This window comes from Myxine glutinosa, chromosome 8 (genome assembly GCF_964187855.1).
Source record: "Myxine glutinosa chromosome 8, kmMyxGlut1.1, whole genome shotgun sequence".
NCBI lineage: Eukaryota > Metazoa > Chordata > Myxini > Myxiniformes > Myxinidae > Myxine > Myxine glutinosa.
In genome coordinates this window covers 11,499,827-11,517,153 of record NC_136268.1, presented here as the reverse complement: position 1 = coordinate 11,517,153, position 17,327 = coordinate 11,499,827, and the positions used below count along the sequence as shown (strand labels likewise).

Genomic DNA, 17,327 nt, shown 5'->3' with positions numbered 1-17,327 from the left:
TCCAAGCTGGCCTCCAAAGCCAGTCGCCGACTGGGCATCCTCCGTCGTGCGAAGTCCTTCCTTGGCACACCTGAGCTCCTCACCACATACAAGGCTTTCATCCACAGCTCAATGGAATACTGTTCCCCCCTCTGGGCTGGTGCTCCTGCCTCACACCTTGCTCGGCTTCACGCTGTTGAGGCCAAAGCTTTCGGAATCATTGGAATCTCCTGCGATGTAGTCAACTCCGAGGGCCTTTCACTCACTCACCGCAGGCAGGTTGGTGGTCTTTCTGTCTTCTACCGACTCCTCTCCGGCCTTCCTCCCCCAGCTCTCTCTGTGCTCTGTCCCCCCAATATTCCTTCAGGTCACACAAGATCTGCCTGCAACCCTCTTATGGTTAAACTGCCAAAGTCTAGGCTCTCTGCTCACCTTCACTCTTTCATTCCCCTTTTCTCCCGCCTCTGGAACAAACTCCCCCACTCCTTTCAATCCCACTCCTCCCTCCAGGTCTTTAAAACAACTGTTCACCACCATCTCTTATCTTCCCCCATCGAAAACCTTGATCTTTTCTACCCCCGGTAATTCACCCCAGAGTCCTTGCAGTGTTCATATGTTTTATTCCTCTCCCACCTCCCCCCAAGTCCTCCCGATGTCCCTGCTCTCAAATGTTGTGTTTGTGTCCTTCCCCCTCTCTCCCCATCTTGTCTGCCGCTCCCCTTGGTTTTTGTGTTTTGTGTGTCGGTTTGTCTTTTTGTGTGATTAATGTTAGCTCTTTCACGAGCCTCGATCTTGTATACAAAAAAAAAGAAGAAAAAAAAAAAAAAAGCAGAGCTGACACGCCAATCCCCCACTTCTTTAATATTTTGTAATAGCCTCAATCTGGGTCTGTCATATATAGGAAATTTAAAAAGAGATGGTCCAAATCTTTGGGTTTCCTACAAGTATCGCAGGTCCCAGTAGAGTCACACCCTATCCTATGGTGGTATTAAGATGACAGAATAGAAGGAGGGATGGCAGCCTTTCTTAAATAAATAAATGTTTAGTCTTAATTTTTCAGATTTCACTCCAGATTTCGGCACTTATTTAGTCCTTGAGATATTTTCTCAAACCCGAACAGATATTTTTATTATATACTTTAATTAGTCCATGAGAGTAGATCGTGTTTCCAAGGCAAGGCACGTTCAGGTTTCGTTTGTGTCTAAAGTTTTGTAAACATCTAAAGAAGGGTTCTAGATATTTTAAACCATGCCACATTTCATTTACTGATTTCATTTTATTACCAAAATGTTGTTTTAAGGGTCAATTCACAATTAATCTATTTCTTTTTCAATGTAATTTTTAAGCACGCACTGTCAAAGTACTTCTCATTGTGTGTGCATCGCATACATATGACAACTAACTCGTTATACACACACACACACACACACACACACACACACACACACACACACACATTATATAATGTGCCAAAACCTGTTAATAGATGTATAAATTGCATTACTTTTCTTATTTCGAGCTAACTATTTATTACATACTGGAGAGGGGCTGAATTTGTAAAACTACAATTGAGAAAAAGAGAAACGAGGACAATAACAGAGGGAAAAGACGTTTGAGAGGACATAGAAGTAAAGGGAGGGAAGGGAAGTGGCCGATATGGAGTGGGGGGAGAAGATTGAAAATTTTGCTCTCCATGTTACTGTTTTGTTTTGGCCTCATCTATGTTGAAGAGCATGCAGATAATAATCAAGGTGAATTGAGCTTCACCTTGATTGTTGGTGTTCTCCACAGCAGGTTGCAGCCCGGAGACAACCACGGGAGGCCATGCTGTTCGCGAGCGCACACAACATGGGTTCCATGACAGGCTCAGATATTCAATACTGACCATGTGTTAAAGACATACCTTTTGTCACAGATATGTAACATGTAGATAGATGACGCTTTCAGGAGGAGCCCATCGTTCTGACGTACGGTATTGCATTAAAATATTTTGCTTAACTCCAAAATTCTGATTGCTCTGTATTCCTTTAGGACAATATTTCTGGGAGGTCATTGTTGGCCACCCGATGCAGCCTGGCCCAGCCAGACTTGTGGCTGATGTCTGGAAGGTACCAACGCCGATTGGAGCAGCTTTTGTTCGATCCCCTTGTGACCAAATCTACATCTTTAAGGTGATATTCAATAACAATATTGAATAAAAGCAACAATATATTTCCTCTTGGTTCTATTGGTATCACAGCCACCAGTTGTTCTGGTTTTCCGGTTCAAATCCGGCAGATCGCGTCAAAGCGACCGCAACAGTCGATCGCTTCAAGACCTGCTAGCCGGATCTGCATCTGAAGACTGTGTTGTTGTACAGATTGGAATAAAGCATCCCAGTGCTGCACCAATAGGTATCACGTGACTGGATATAATCTTAGGTCGAGCAAGCCTGAGTCACGTGACATGATTGTCCAACTCCTGTACAAGAAATGGCATGGAGGAACCGAGAGAGCTCCGTTCCACCTTCTGAAACCCCCATTGGAGTTAACAACCAACGGCACACACACAACCCAGTAATACCTTACTACTTCTTACCTTACCACCACAGAATATACTTTGCATAGCAATCCACAGGCCCTCTTTTTATAATAAAGTTCCTTTTCTGCAAAACAATAATGTCACACTTCCTGTTTGATTAACAACAACACAACAACATGCATTTTAAAGGCCATTTTCCCTGCTAGAGCGGGGGTTAGCCTTGCGGTCCCCATGACAATCTTCTCCATTTTGCCCTATTTTCTGCATCTCTCCTTGTTAACCCCCTTGCCCGCATTTCTTCTTCCACCATCTATAGCCAAGTCTTTCTCGGTCTTCCCCGTCCTCTACTTCCTTCTACATTCATTTCCATCACTCTTCTCAACCAGTCACTTTCATCCTTCCTCAACACGTGACCAAACCATCTCAACCTGTTCCTCTTCACAGCATCAATCACAGGCTCTATTCCCATCATCTTTCGCAATTCATCATTTGTCTTCCTCTCTCTCAACAATACTCCGCACATCCGTCGAACCATTTGCATTTCCACCCTTTCCAGCCTTCGTTGCTGCTCTACGTTCATTACCCATGTCTCGCTCCCATAAATCATAACACTTCTCACACATGCAGCATACACCTTTCCCTTCAGCTTCAACGACACTCTCCTCCTCATCAGCACGCCACTCAGTTCCCGAAACTTCTTCCATGCACATCTCACTCGAGCAACCGTTGCCGAGTCTGATCCACCTTCTCCATTCAGCATGTCTCCGAGGTAGCAAAATGTTTTCACACCTTCCAGCTTCACGCCGTCTCCAAGATCCAACTCAACATTTCCTCCATCTGCAGCTCCCTCTGTGCACACTACATTTGAATGCCAGCAACCCTCTGATGGTTAAACTACCGAAATCTCGGCTCTCTGCTCACCTTCACTCTTTCATTCCTCTTTTCTCCCGCCTCTGGAACAAACTCCCTCACTCCCTTCAATCCCACTCCTCCCTCCAGGTCTTTAAAACAGCTGTTCACCACCATCTCTTATCTTCCCCCATCCAAAACCTTGATCTTTTCTACCCCCGCTAATTCACCCCAGATCCACCTTGTTTGAAATTCCAACTTCTTTCCTGGAAGTCCTGGCAGTGTCCATATGTTTTATACCTCTCCCACCGCCCCCTTCCCATGCCCCCCCCCCCCCAAAGCCCTCGCCCTCTCTCAGATCTCTCGATGTCTCCATGTCTCTCGGTCCCTGCTCTCAAATGTTGTGTTTGTGTCCTTCCCCCTCTCTCCCCATCTTGTCTACCGCTCCCGATGTTATATGTTTTATGTGTCGGTTTGTCTTTCTGTGTGATTAATGTTCGCTCTTTCACGAGCCTCGTTCTTGTATACAAAAAAAAATAAAAAATAAAAATGTAGCTGCCACACTGGTTAATGACCCTCTCAGACCACTACATTTTTGATGAACCCACTCAGCGCACATTGTACACTGAATGGAGTTCACTCCGACACCCTTCCTACACACAGCACAGGGCCACTTCCCAGTTCTTTCCACCTCACCACATGCTTTACCACTTGCCATCACCTTCGTCTTTCCGATATTCACCTTCAGACCTTTTGTCTCCATACATTCCTTCCACTTGTTCATCTTTTCCTTCAGTCCATCCATACTTTCCGCAATCAACACCAGATCATCTGCATACAACAACTCCCCCGGTAAACCCTCCTTTACGTTCTGAGCCAGCACCTCCATCACAGCTACAAATAGTAGTGGACTTAGTACCGACCCCTGATGCACTCCCACCTTCACCTCAAACTCACCACTGTTCCCGTCCTTCGTCCTTACAGCTGTGCGCGCTCTATTGTGCATTGCCATCACTACTCTGATCAACCATTCCTCCACTCCTAACTTCCTCAATGCCCATGTCAATACTTTGCGTGGAACCCGATCGAATGCTTTCTCCAGATCAACAAACCCAAGAAACAACTTCTCCCTCTTCTCCATGTACTTCTCCTGCAACTGCCTCACAATGAAAAGCGCGTCTGTCGTTCCTCTTCTTGGCATGAATCCAAACTGCATTTCGTCGATCTTCACTTTCTTCCTTATCCTCCTCTCCAACACCCTTTCCAATACCTTCATTCCATGCTCCAATAACTTTATCGCTCGGTACGAGCCACACTCCAGAGGGTCACCTTTCCCCTTGTATAGAGGGACGAGGGTACTCAGTTCCCAATCCACTGGAATGCGGCCTTCTTTCACCACCAGATTACAGATCTCTGTCATTCTCTACACACCCCAACTTCCTGCTGCCTTCAACATATCTCCCACAACTCCCGTCGGCCCTCTCGCTTTTCTACCCTTCATTGCTTTTATCGCTTCCTCAACTTCCTTCTCAGTTATATTCTCTGCCGGTCCTAAAACTGGGTTACTCTCTATGTTGCCATCCCATTCATTCTCTGTATGCAACAGCATTTCCATATATCTTTTCCATCTTCCTTTAATTCCATCTGGGTCGACAACGATTTGTCCCACTTCATCCTTCAAGCAACTCACCCCCATCACATCACACCTCTCTTTCGCTATCTGCTTTGCAATCCTGAATACTGCTTTCTGACACTCTTCCGAATCCAAGCGTTCTCCGAACATTTTCCTACATGTTTGATTAAATATAAATATATTTATAAACAAATAAAATAATGATGAATATATATATATATATATATATATATATATATATATATATATATATATATATATATATTGTTGTGGTTTTGAGATTAAAGGCAACCCTGAGAATAAAGGCAACCCCCCTTTAGTTAGTTGCACCACAACATGTAGCCTCGCTTTAGCCAGTTATTTCTTATTAAATGTTAAGTATAGTCTCCTTCCCAGTGTTAGTATGCGTTGAGGCAGGTAAGTAAGGGTCGGCCTCATTGGGCCTGGAATGCCATGTGCTGGGCCGAGGGACAAATCGAGGAGGCCCGTGGGAGGAGCCGGAGGGCGTGGCTGGTAAGCAGCAACAGCCAATGGGAGCTAAAGGGGAGTGGCCAACAACGGCGGCCAATGGGAGCTAAAGAGGAGTGGCCAACAACGGCGGCCAATGGGAGCTAAAGGGGAGTGGCCAGCAACGGCGGCCAGTGGAGGCCTTGGAACAGCAACGGCGGCCTTGGAACATTCTGGTGGGACTCCGGGGGTGGGGGGGGGGGGGGGTATAAAACCCGGCCCGGACCCCCGAACTCTCTCTCTCTAGCCCAGGACTCTGAAAGAGAAACGCTCTCTGCTGCCCTGTTTTCCCTGGTTTTCTCTCTCTTTTGCCCTCGCTCTCTTGGGAAACGCTCTCACAGGATGATCTCTCTCGTGGCCCTATACTCCGGCGATCTCTTTGCCTGGACTCCCTGCATGTGCACTTTTGCCTCGCCAACTTCGGGACACGCTGCGGAGATTCCCGTACGTGCACGGCTGAAGCCGACGTCCCTGCCGTGAACATCACCAAGGGGAGACACCCAACGAGCCGTCGAGGGCGAGCTGTACCGAGCAGCCACGCTTTGAGCGCGTCCTCTTCTTCCTCCCTTTCCCCGAGTGAGTCAGAGAGCCCTTGTCTGGGAACGTAAGTATGAACGGTTAAGTTTCTCTCCTGTGTCTCTTTTCTCTGACCATTGTACATTTGTTAATAAACCTGTGTTTGCTTCCAACTTGGCCGTTTATGTCTTTTCACCATTGGCCTCACATTGCACGAGATAAAACCGCTCGATCTGGTTCCTAGTAATTAACGGCACGCGTTACGTGACACGCAAACTGCTCGGGCATATCAGACCAGCGTTCCTCGTGTGAGGTTCAGCCCCCGTCCTCACAGCGACACATGTATCGAAGGTACTCGGGTATTTGACCGGAAACCCTTCTGCGCGCTCAGCAATCTGCCCCCACGAGTGTAAAGTGGGTAGCGGCCTCGTGGACTCGAAGCTCGAGGGGGAGAAGGGCTTAATCCCCCCTCAGTATGTCGACGGGCTCGAGATCCGCAACAAATTGGTGTCCGGGAGTGGGATATTTGGACCTGGAGTGGGCTTCACGTACTCAAAATTACGAGCGTACAAAATTTAGTTTTAAAACCAAATTTAATTGAGTTCATGCAATGGCTGGCCAAGATGACCAAATGCCGGTGGGAGTAAGAAATGAAGAAAATTAATGACCCAGGACTAGCAGGAAGAGTTGGTAGTAGGGGAAATTGATGAGGGTGTGGCAGTAAGTGCAGAAAATGGCGGCGCCTCGCACGTGACGGCGGAAGCCGGGCCCGCTGTGCAAGCGGGTTTCAACATGCAGTTATTCTTGACACAAATGTTAGCGAGCATGGAAGAGTCAAGAAGTGAAATGAAAGAAATGAGGGAGGAATCCAGGTGCGATACGAAGAAGTTGAGAGATGAAATAAAAGAGCATGGTGTAACATGGAAACGATGAGGGAGGAATCAAGGCGCAACATGGTCAAGTCAGGTGAAGAAATGAAAAGATGGGGGAGGCCATTGGCCGTAGGATGAGCAGGGAAGTCGCAGTGGTACACGACGAGGTGAAGCGGTGCGAGGAGCACGTGGAGAGCGAGTTAAAGCGGAGTACAGCCAAACTACAGGGGGGTATAGAAGAATTGACGAGGGAGGTAGAGAAATTAACGGTAGGACAGCAGGAATGAAGGGAACAAGTGGGAAAGAATACCGACGTAATAGGGGGGCTGAAGGCAGCACAAAAAGAAATGAAGCAGGAAGTTCTAGCGACAAAGAAGGAATGCAAAATGGTGCACGAGGGACTGACAAAGAGGGTGGATGATGTGGAAGAGACGATGGGAACAAAGGAACGAGAGATAAGGACACATGTAGAGACGACCAGGGTAGCCTAAGAAGGGGAGATTTCGGGGGCGCACCGGGAAATAGAGGAGGTGAAGCAGAAGCTGGAGGATGTAGAAGAAGGAATGAGTGAAATTAATAAGAGATGGAGGGAAACAGAGAATGAATTAAAGGAGGAGGTAATGGAATATGTGCAAGGTCTGTGTTCGCATCGTGATGACGTGCTTGCTGACCAAATAAAAAGTTTGCAGGTGCTGGAGGAGAAGCGTGGGAGGAGAGGCCCCGAGGTGAGTGGTGTTGATGGCGGAAATGTGTTTGGTGCAAGGGGAGGCTCGAAGAGCTTGGGGGTCGGGATAGACCCGGGCGTTCGCAAAAGGCCCATGGTGAGGTGTGCGATGGGTATGGAGTGCGTGGAGAAAGAGTGTGCACCAGGGTGTGTGATAACGGGGTGTGTGAAAGGTGCGTGTGTGCCTGGGTGTGCAAGCATGGAGTGGGTAGCGGGTTGTGATGACGTGGCCCAGGCATCGACCCCGACAGGGGTAGTCCTTAGTTGGACGGGTAACGCACGCGAGCTCCCAAGAGGTAGTGCACTGTGGGGACCCAAATGGTTCGGCCCCACGTCGACCCCTCAGGGAGCAGCGTACGGGGTATGAACGTCGGGTGGCCATAAGGTCCCGCTCGTGCCGTACGACGGCAAAAGCGATTTGAGGGCGTACCTGGCGCAGTTCGACCACGTGTGCAGGGGTAACGGTTGGGGGCCGGACGAAGGTGGGATACACCTTGTGGCAGCACTGCGCGCGCAGCAGTGGAGGTGTTGACTGCTTTACCACTGTGTGCTATCACCCTGTCAGATGTCCGTTTGGCCCTAATTAATTGATTCGGCATGGAACAGCAGAGCGAGCTTGTTAAAGCTCAGCTCGCGGTGCGAAAAAGAAAACCCCAAGAGACCATCGGGGAATTGGTTTATGACTTTCGCTGCACAGTGGGGATAGCGCACGCGGACATGGCCGCGACCTCCCAAGAGAGGTTAGCGCTGGACCATTTCATCCAGGCCTTTCCGGACCCCGAGCTTCGGCAACAGCTCACCATGTGGCGCCCGCAGACCCTGAGCCAGGTGGCCGACGCTGCAGCCCGTTGGGAGGCAGCGAGGCCCCTGGCCAGGGGAGCGAGCGCCACGCAGTGGCGGTGAGACAGGTAGGGCCCATAGCTAGTGGCGGGCCCCTGACAGGGTCCGCCCCTGAAATGGGGCCCAGACCTAGAGGACATGGTCCGAAGGCTGGTGGACCAGCGGTTAGCGGGATCTGGACCATGGCAGGCGGCTCCAACGGTGGCACATGGTGGGCCACTATCAAATGCCCCAACTCGGCACTACAGGGGGGGGGGCAATTTGGAATTTCGGAGGCACACACCTTACCAGGTGAGGTGTTATCACTGCAACCGGATGGGTCACCGTGCGCGGGATTGCAGGACCCTGCGCCGGGATGGACCCCGGCAGCCGGGACCATCAACTCCGCCTTGTACGGATCGGACTAGCCGACCCCAGACACCCCTCCCCCCCCCCCGCCAGGGCCCGGGAAACTAATATGTGCCGAGAATGTAGGGCCGTGTTCGGCAGCAGGGGATGGTGAAGAGCCGTCATTGACGCGACAGGTCATTTATTGTGACCAAATTGACACTGGTAGCTTGACAATTCGATGCAAAATTGCCAGCGTGGGGGTAGACGCCGTTGTGGACACAGGAGCAAGTGCCACGATCATCAGCACTGTGGTCCTTGATTCGAGTGCAGACGGTTGGGATAACTTCCGGCGTCTGGAAAATCATAGTTTGCAGTTGGCTCCCGGGGTAACGGCCCCCATAATAGGGCGTGGTTTTGTGACCCCCAAGTTAGGGTCGGTTAAAAGGAGGATAGAGGTTTGGGTGGCGAAGGTGTGCGACCCATGCCTAATCAGGCTGGACTTGTTGACTGCCAGCGGTTGTAAAATCGATTTGTGCTGGGGGATCCTGCAAGTGGGAATAGATGAGCTGCCATTAAACGGGGTGAGCACTGCTGAAAGGATGAAGCTGGAGGCTTCTGAGGCCGTGACCAATCCCCCAAGGGCCGAGGCAATAGTGCCAGCCCGATGGCGGGCTCACCCAACCTGGCAGGGGTCCTGCGGCCTGGTCGAACCGATGGCAGAGCAGTCCGTCCCGGGTTTAGTCATGGGCCGTACCCTCGTAAAAACGGACGGGCCGGTGGTGTCCGTCCGGGTAATTAATGTAAGTACAGAACCACGCACTAAAGGACAGGGCATGAAGATAGCTGGCTGCACCCCAGTTAATGAAGTCGCAGAGGTGAGGGACGAGAACGTCCAGCCGAGCAGGTCCCAGAGGGAGTCTCTCGCAATGGGTAGGAATTGGCCCGATCCCATTTGTGAGATGGTAAACAGGAGTAGTGTAGAGTTGGAGGAGACCCAGCGAGAGGCCTTACACAAATTAATAGAAACTCATTTGGTCATCTTCTCCTTGTCCTCCGAGGTTATTGGACGTACGGGCCTGGTGAAACATCAGATCCACACCGGTGAGGCCCGGCCCATTCGTCAGCCCGCCCGACGGCTCCCTTGGAGCAAGAGGGAGGAAGCTGATGAGTAGGTAGAAAAAATGCTCAGTGCGGGTATTATTGAGTCCTCGGGAAGTCCTTGGATGTCACCAGTTGTGTTGGTTAAAAATAAAGATGGAACCACGCGGTTTTGCGTGGACTATCGCCAACTGAACAACGTGACACTCAAGGACTCGTATCCCCTGCCTAGAATTGACGATACCCTCGATGCCGTTGCGGGCTCAAATTGGTTCTCAACCTTGGACCTTAAGAGTGGGTATTGGCAGGTGGAGATGGATTGGGCAGGAAAGAGAAAACGGCATTTTCCACAGGTAAGGGGCTGTATCAGTTCACTGTGATGCCGTTTGGTTTGTGTAACGCCCCCGCCACCTTTGAACGATTGATGGAGCATGTGCTGGGCGGCATGCCATGGCAGTCATGCCTGGTGTACCTGGATGACGTCCTGATACATGCTAAAACATTTCCCCAAGCCATAGCTAATTTGGACCAGGTGTTTGGGTGCCTCAGACAGGCAGGGTTGAAGTTGAGTCCGAGCAAATGCACTTTGTTTGCCAAGGAAGTGGCCTATTTAGGTCAAGTCATCAGTCGCGAGGGGGTGAAAACAGACCCAGGCAAAATTACAGCAGTAGAGGAGTGGCCCGCACCTCGTAACATCAAAGAGGTGCGAGGGTTTTGGGGACTCTGCTCCTATTACAGGCGCTTTGTGGCAAAATTTGCAGAGATAGCCAGGCCCCTTCACCGGCTTACGGAGAAGGGGACGAGGTTTAATTGGTCAAGGGAGTGCAATGAGGCCTTCCTAGCATTGAAGGGGTGTTTGACATCCGCACCCATTCTAGTTTACCCCACCAATGACGGGACGTTTACCCTGGACACGGATGCAAGCCAGGAGGGATTGGGTGTGGTCTTGTCCCAGACACAGGGGGGCGTGGAGAGAGTGATCGCGTATTATAGTCGGGCCATGAGTAGGCCCGAGTGAAATTATTGTGCCACTCGTAAGGAGTTATTGGCTATGCTAGCTGCCATGAGCCATTTCCACCCGTACTTGTACTGGCGGAAATTTCTGGTTCGAACTGACCATTCCTCCCTGCAATGGCTCCTCCGGTTCAAGGAACCTAAGGGCGAAATTGCAAGGTAGTTGGAAAGGTTGCAGCAGTACGATTTTAGTGTGACCCATAGGGCCGGGAAGGCCCATGGGAATGCCGATGCACTCTCTCGACATCCCTGTTTGTGAGAAAACTGTAAATTTTGTGCGAGACACGAGGACAGGGAACAATTGGCAGACCCCACCCCGACCCTCATAGTCCGTGCAATCCGGGTGAAAGGGCCAATCTTGCCACTAACCGCTGATGAGGAATTTGGAACTTTGGCTTGGAGCACGGCCCAGCGGGAAGATCCCGTGCTGGGACCGGTGCACGAATGGGTTCGATTGGGGAGAAGACCTAGTGGGGAAGAGGTCACCCCCCTCGGGGCACCAACAAAGGCATATTGGGCTCAATGGAAAACCCTGGAATTGAAAAATAACATCTTGTACTGCAAGTGGGTAGAGATTCCGTCTGAGAAAACTTCCTGGCTGGTGATAGTCCCAGAACAGTTTAAGACCACCATTTTACAACAGGTGCATGGTATCCGCCCCGGCGGCCATTTGGGCAGAACAAAGACAACATCTCGGGTCCGCCGGAGGTTATATTGGGTGAATATGGGGTGCGATATACAGGACTGGTGTCGGAGATGCGACGCCTGTACTGCTAAAAAGGGACCAGCATGGAGGATGAGGGCCCCCCTTCAATTACATCAGGTGGGGGCCCCCCTTGAGCGGGTGGCTTTGGACATATTAGGACCGCTACCCTGCACCCGCCAAGGTAATAAGTACATCCTCATGGTCATGGACTATTTCACCAAGTGGCCGGAGGCCTATGCCCTCCCTAACCAGGAAGCCGGGGTTGTGGCACAGGCCTTCGTGGAAGGATTTGTATGTCGGCATGGGATTCCGGAGGAGCTGCACACCGACCAGGGTCGAAATTTTGAAAGCCAATTTTTAAAAGAAGTGTGCAGGCTCCTGTCAATTCGGAAAACAAGAACAACGCCCCTAAGACCACAATCTGACGGGATGGTGGAAAGGTTCAATCGAACCTTGATCCAGCAATTGGCCCTGTTCACCACCACCCGTCAAGATGATTGGGACGAACATCTCCCGTATTTGTTAATGGCCTACCGCACAAGTCAGCACGGGGCCACCGCATGTAGTCCAGCGCTGCTCATGTATGGGCGGGAGTTGCAGGCTACCGCCGATCTACTATACGGGCCCGTGCCCGAAGGCCCTGATAGACCGCCGGGGGAGGGCTATTCCTGTCACTTGGAGGAAGGCATGGAGAGGGTCCATGCCTTCGCACGTCGCCAGCTTCAGCTGGCAGGTGCCAAAATGAAGCGCAGGTATGACCACCAGAGCCAGGTGAGCCAATATTCTCTGGGGACGAAGATTTGGTTCTTCAATCCCCGGAGACGGAAGGGCAGATACCCCAAGCTCACATCGCCCTGGCAGGGCCCGGGGGTCGTCCCGGCGCAAATGTGTGACGTGGTCATAAAAATCAAAATGGGACCACGAGCTCTCCCTCGGATTGTCCATGCAGACCGTTTGAGACCCTACACGGGCGAGCAGGCACCCTCATGGATCACCTTGGCCTTAGAGGCCGAGGCAGGACCCAGTACCTCCACAAACGGGGGCTCATCGTTTAAAGGACTGGGGGGGGGGGTAGTGTACCCCACGTGGGGGAATGGTAGTGTGACCATTCTTCCCATGGCGGGGGGGGGGGCATGAGCATTAGTTTAGGGGGATGGCAGTGTTTAGACCCATGGAGGGGCCAGCAATGGTTGCCTCCATGGGGCACCAAAGCTAGCCGAGGGAGGGCTAGGATAATGATAGGGATTTAGAAGACCTTAGGGACAAGATTTAAGTAGTGACACCTGAACTGTAGAGGGGACGTAGAGAGTTTAGGTGGTTGTTAAAAAAGGGTGTGCATAGTGTAAAGGGACGACGGGGAAGCACGGGTTTTAGTGGAAATTAGTTAGATAGATGATGCTGTGTGTTTGAGGAATTGTGTAATGGTGTGTGAAAGTAGTGGTGTGCAAAATAAATGGTGTGAGAATAAAAGGTGTGGAATGCTTGGTGTGGAATGCATGGTGCGAAGGATTGGATGGGGGGGTGGGGCGGGAGTGGAACCCATTCACGAAATCCTGGGGGGGGTAGTGTAAAGCCAGGTAGAGGGCATAGGTAAATTGCATGGATATTGACACCTGTGGTGCGGGTAGTAGAAAGTTGTATTTTGTGAGGTGCAGGAGACGGTGGAATGGCTGGGCGTGTGGCTTAATTGGTGAGTGTGGTTATTGAGGCACTCCGTCGCTGGTAGCTTGTCGGGCAGGTAAGGCCACAGGTAGGCTCTGGGAGCCGGTTAGGTTAGAGTGTGTGTGGGGCCCGAGGATCCCAGGGAAGGACCCGGGTTACCCGATGCCGAGGTGGGCATCGATGTGGTAAGTGCCAGGGAGGGCCTTCCCCAGTTAGTGTAGTTGTAAAGAGCAGGCAAGCTCGGGAGGCGGCTTCAGTGACGGAGGTGCGCAGGTAGGTAGACCTGCTGGTAGAGCCACACGACCCAGCCCCGAAATTGTGCGAGGGCACGAGTAGAAAAATTTGTTGGGTGAGACCCAAATTCGGAGGGCACCACAGTGTGGGCAATGGGAATTCGGGTTCTTAGAACCACATAGTTTAAAGAGGCCGATTGGCAGGGTGCAACCCCGGGTAGTTTAATAATGTAAATGTTAGAAGAGTAGTTAGGAAGTGAGATCCCTTCGCACCATTCACAGCCATTCACCGAGGAGGATGAGCTTCACACCATAAGGCTCTGTAAGCTGTTTGGGTAGTGAGACGCATCATGACGTGAGTGAGACATTGTTTTGTTCCATCCCTTCCTTCCTGGGAGAACCTGGGAGGGATTTGCGAACGAATTTGGCATTAGACGGGGATATGGGAGACAAGAAGTAGAGACGGATTGTAAATACAAGGGGGACTAGGGTAGTGTAGCCAACGGTGGGGGGTACGGACGGTTAGGGATGAGCTTGCCCCGCTCGCTCTGCCACGTCCCTCGCACCGCACCAGGCATGGTGGTGCCTGGTCACCTTGTTTTTCGTGTGCTACTGTGTGCCTTTCCTTTTGCTTGTTGCGCCTTGTCTTCCCTCCCCGCCCCAGGGCCATTTGTAGGCCGACCTGTGCAGCACCTTGCTGCCAATCCATTTTGCTGCACCTATGGACCACAAGCCTTGTGGCCTGCACCTCTGCTGTGCAGCATCTTGCTGCAATTCACCTTGCACCTTCGGACCACCTGTTGAGTGGCACTGACGCCACGCAGTTGGACCCCATGACGAGTGGCCCTGCTGGCAAATGAAAAATAAAGTGTGTGCAATTGTGTGCCATTCAAGAAGATGAAGATTTAGATGGCCCTGATGTTTCACATGGCCTGTATGCCGGTCAGGGCCAGCCGGGTTTGTTAGCCGCACACACAAGACAAGAAGATGCAAGATGCAAGCAGCAAGTGCTTTGATTTTCCCTCCTCCAATTCTTTTCCAAAGTCCAGGTCCTGGGTCATAGTATTGTAAATAAAGGTTAAGTTCTGTGCATGCAAATATAAGAATGTGCCCACCGGCTATGTGTTTAGTTTGAAAATTCCGAAAATACACGGATAGTTGTGGGTGTGAGTCTGATAGAGTAGCTGCTCAACGCATTAGGAGGGGCATATCTAGTGTAAAGAATGTCGCACACATGGGTTAGAATAAATGTTAGGGGGATTACACCTATGTGTCACATTAAAAGTAAAAGTAAAATTGAGTGCCAGACTCTACCGGTCGTTCCGACTAAGGTCGACTCGGGACGAGTCTGGTCAGAGAGGGGGGTCGTGTTGTGGTTTTGAGAATAAAGGCAACCCCCCTTTAGTTAGTTGCACCACAACATGTAGCCTCACTTTAGCCAGTTATTTCTTATTAAATGTTAAGTATAGTCTCCTTCCCAGTGTTAGTATGCGTTGAGGCAGGTGAGTAAGGGTAGGCCTCATTGGGCCTGGAATGCCATGTGCTGGGCTGAGGGACAAGTCAAGGAGGCCAGAGGGAGGAGCCGGAGGGCGTCGCTGGTAAGCAGCAACAGCCAATGGGAGCTAAAGGGGAGTGGCCAACAACGGCGGCCAATGGGAGCTAAAGGGGAGTGGCCAGCAACGGCGGCCAGTGGAGGCCCTTGGAACATTCTGGTGGGACTCCGGGGGGGGGGCTATAAAACCCGGCCCGGACCCCCAAACTCTCTCTCTCTAGCCCAGGACTCTGAAAGAGAAACGCTCCCTGCTGCCCTGTTCTCCCTGGCTTTTCTCTCTCTTTTGCCCTCACTCTTTTGGGAAACGCACTCGCAGGACGATCTCTCTCGCGGCCCTATACTCTGGCGATCTCTTTGCCTTGACTCCCTGCAAGTGCGCTTTTGCCTCGCCAACTTCGGGACACGCTGCGGAGATTCCCGTACGTGCACGGCTGAAGCCAACGTCCCTGCCGCGAACATCACCAAGGGAGACGCCAAACGAGCCGTCGAGGGCGAGCTGTACCGAGTGGCTGCGCTTTGAGCGCGTCCTCTTCTTCCTCCCTTTCCCTGAGTGAGTCAGAGGGCCCTTGTCTGGGAACGTAAGTCAGAACGGTTAAGTTTCTCTGGTGTCTCTTTTCTCTGACCATTGTACATTTGTTAATAAACCTGTGTTTGCTTCCAACTTGGCCGTTTACGTCTTTTCACCATTGGCCTTGCATTGCACAAGATAAAACCGCTCGATCGGGTTCCTAGTAATTAACGGCACGAGTTACGTGACACGCAAACCGCTCGGGCGTATAAGACCCGTGTGACTCATGTGAGGTTCAGCCCCCGTCCTCGCAGCGGCACGTGTATCGAAGGTACTCGGGTATTTGACCGGAAACCCTTCTGCGTGCTCGCTGCGGGTTTGGCGGCTGGAATTGCTCAGCAATCCGCCCCCATGAGTGTAAAGTGGGTAGCGGCCTTGTGGACTCGAAGCTCGAGGGGGAGAAAGGCTTAATCCCCCCTCAGTATGTCGACGGGCTCAAGATCCGCAACAATATATATATATATATATATATATATATATATATATATATATATATATATATATATATATATATATATATATATATTGTTACGGTTCTACGCCGCCCTACTTCCCCTTACAAAGGGGGGATTAATCCCTTTGTTCTTTCTGGGCTTGGCAGAACCGAGGCTTGATATGTCCCTTCTGGACAAATGCGGATTTGGGTCTCGGGACCACTTCTCGCTTGTACCTAATTCCCCGCGCTGCCCTGGAAGCGAGGAAACAAGCCTCGCACGAGCCGCGTGTGGTTTGAGTACGCTGAGCGGATTGAGTACCACGTGGGCCATGCAGTCTTAATTAGTGGAACCCGATTTGAGCGATCCTGTTCGTACCACGCTTAGCCAATGAAGAAACCACAGAAACGATCGCATGGAAGAAAGGAAGAACACAGGTTTAATTATTCCCACACGTATTTACAGTGATCGGGGACGCAGAGACACAGAGCAGCCTTAGTCAATCTTAACTTATCCCTTGGACTCGGGCCGTCACACTCACACAGGGAATTGCAGCTGGGTAGGTGGTCAGCCAACGCGTCGACGTGGTCGTCCGGAGACGGCCTCCATCCGGCTCTCCACGGCCCCAGCACGTCCCGCGAAGATAGCAGCAGGCGATGGCAGGAACCTCGTAGCGCATCTCCCGAACAAGGCAGATGACGAGGTGGAACGGTAAAGGGCGGGACTCTCAGCGCGGCTGGAGATTACACAGCCGTTTTCCTCACTCGCGAGTCTTAAATGCACTGTATAGCGATCGGCCTAAAACTCAACCGAGCGTCACTCATAAAAGCGCGTCTTTCAGTTCATGCGTGTCGGCTTCGCCCGCGTATATTGTACAGCTCTCGGACGCTCATAACTCCTCTTCCTCGATCCTCCCCGCTGGTTGGTCAGTGCGCGCGAGTTCTTTGCTCACCAAGTCTTTCCGCGCTAGTTCTTTGCATCGAGTCCTATCAGGAAGCAGTCCTTTCAACGCGAGTTCTTTGGTGCAAGTCCCCTTTGCGCTAGTCCTCTTTCTACTGCCCTGTGCGCGCGAGTCCTTTTGAGGGCTTTGCGCAACGGGTTTTATAGCTACGCCCCCCGAACCTTCTGGCACCCGCTCGAACCTTCTTACCATGCCCTATGATGCCACGCCGCCACCACCACCTCTGAGCCCTGATTGGCGGCTCGTGCTTACCGTCAGCGCTTCTGCTGCTCCGCCTCGGTCCTCCTGACCTTCCTAGCCTGCCTCGTGTTGAATCGCCCAAAATGAAC

At 51.3% G+C, this 17,327-nt stretch overlaps 1 protein-coding gene across 3 annotated transcripts in view; it reads left to right on the top strand.

The window, feature by feature from the left end:
* Positions 1-17,327, top strand: part of RNF185 (ring finger protein 185) — a 191,982-nt gene that overhangs the window by 47,986 nt on the left and 126,669 nt on the right. For all 3 annotated transcript variants that reach the window (XM_068123913.2, XM_068123912.2, XM_068123910.2), the window contains exon 5: positions 2,011-2,150. In XM_068123913.2, coding sequence (XP_067980014.2) covers positions 2,011-2,150 — 140 coding nt within the window. The remainder of the gene's footprint in view (positions 1-2,010; positions 2,151-17,327) is intronic.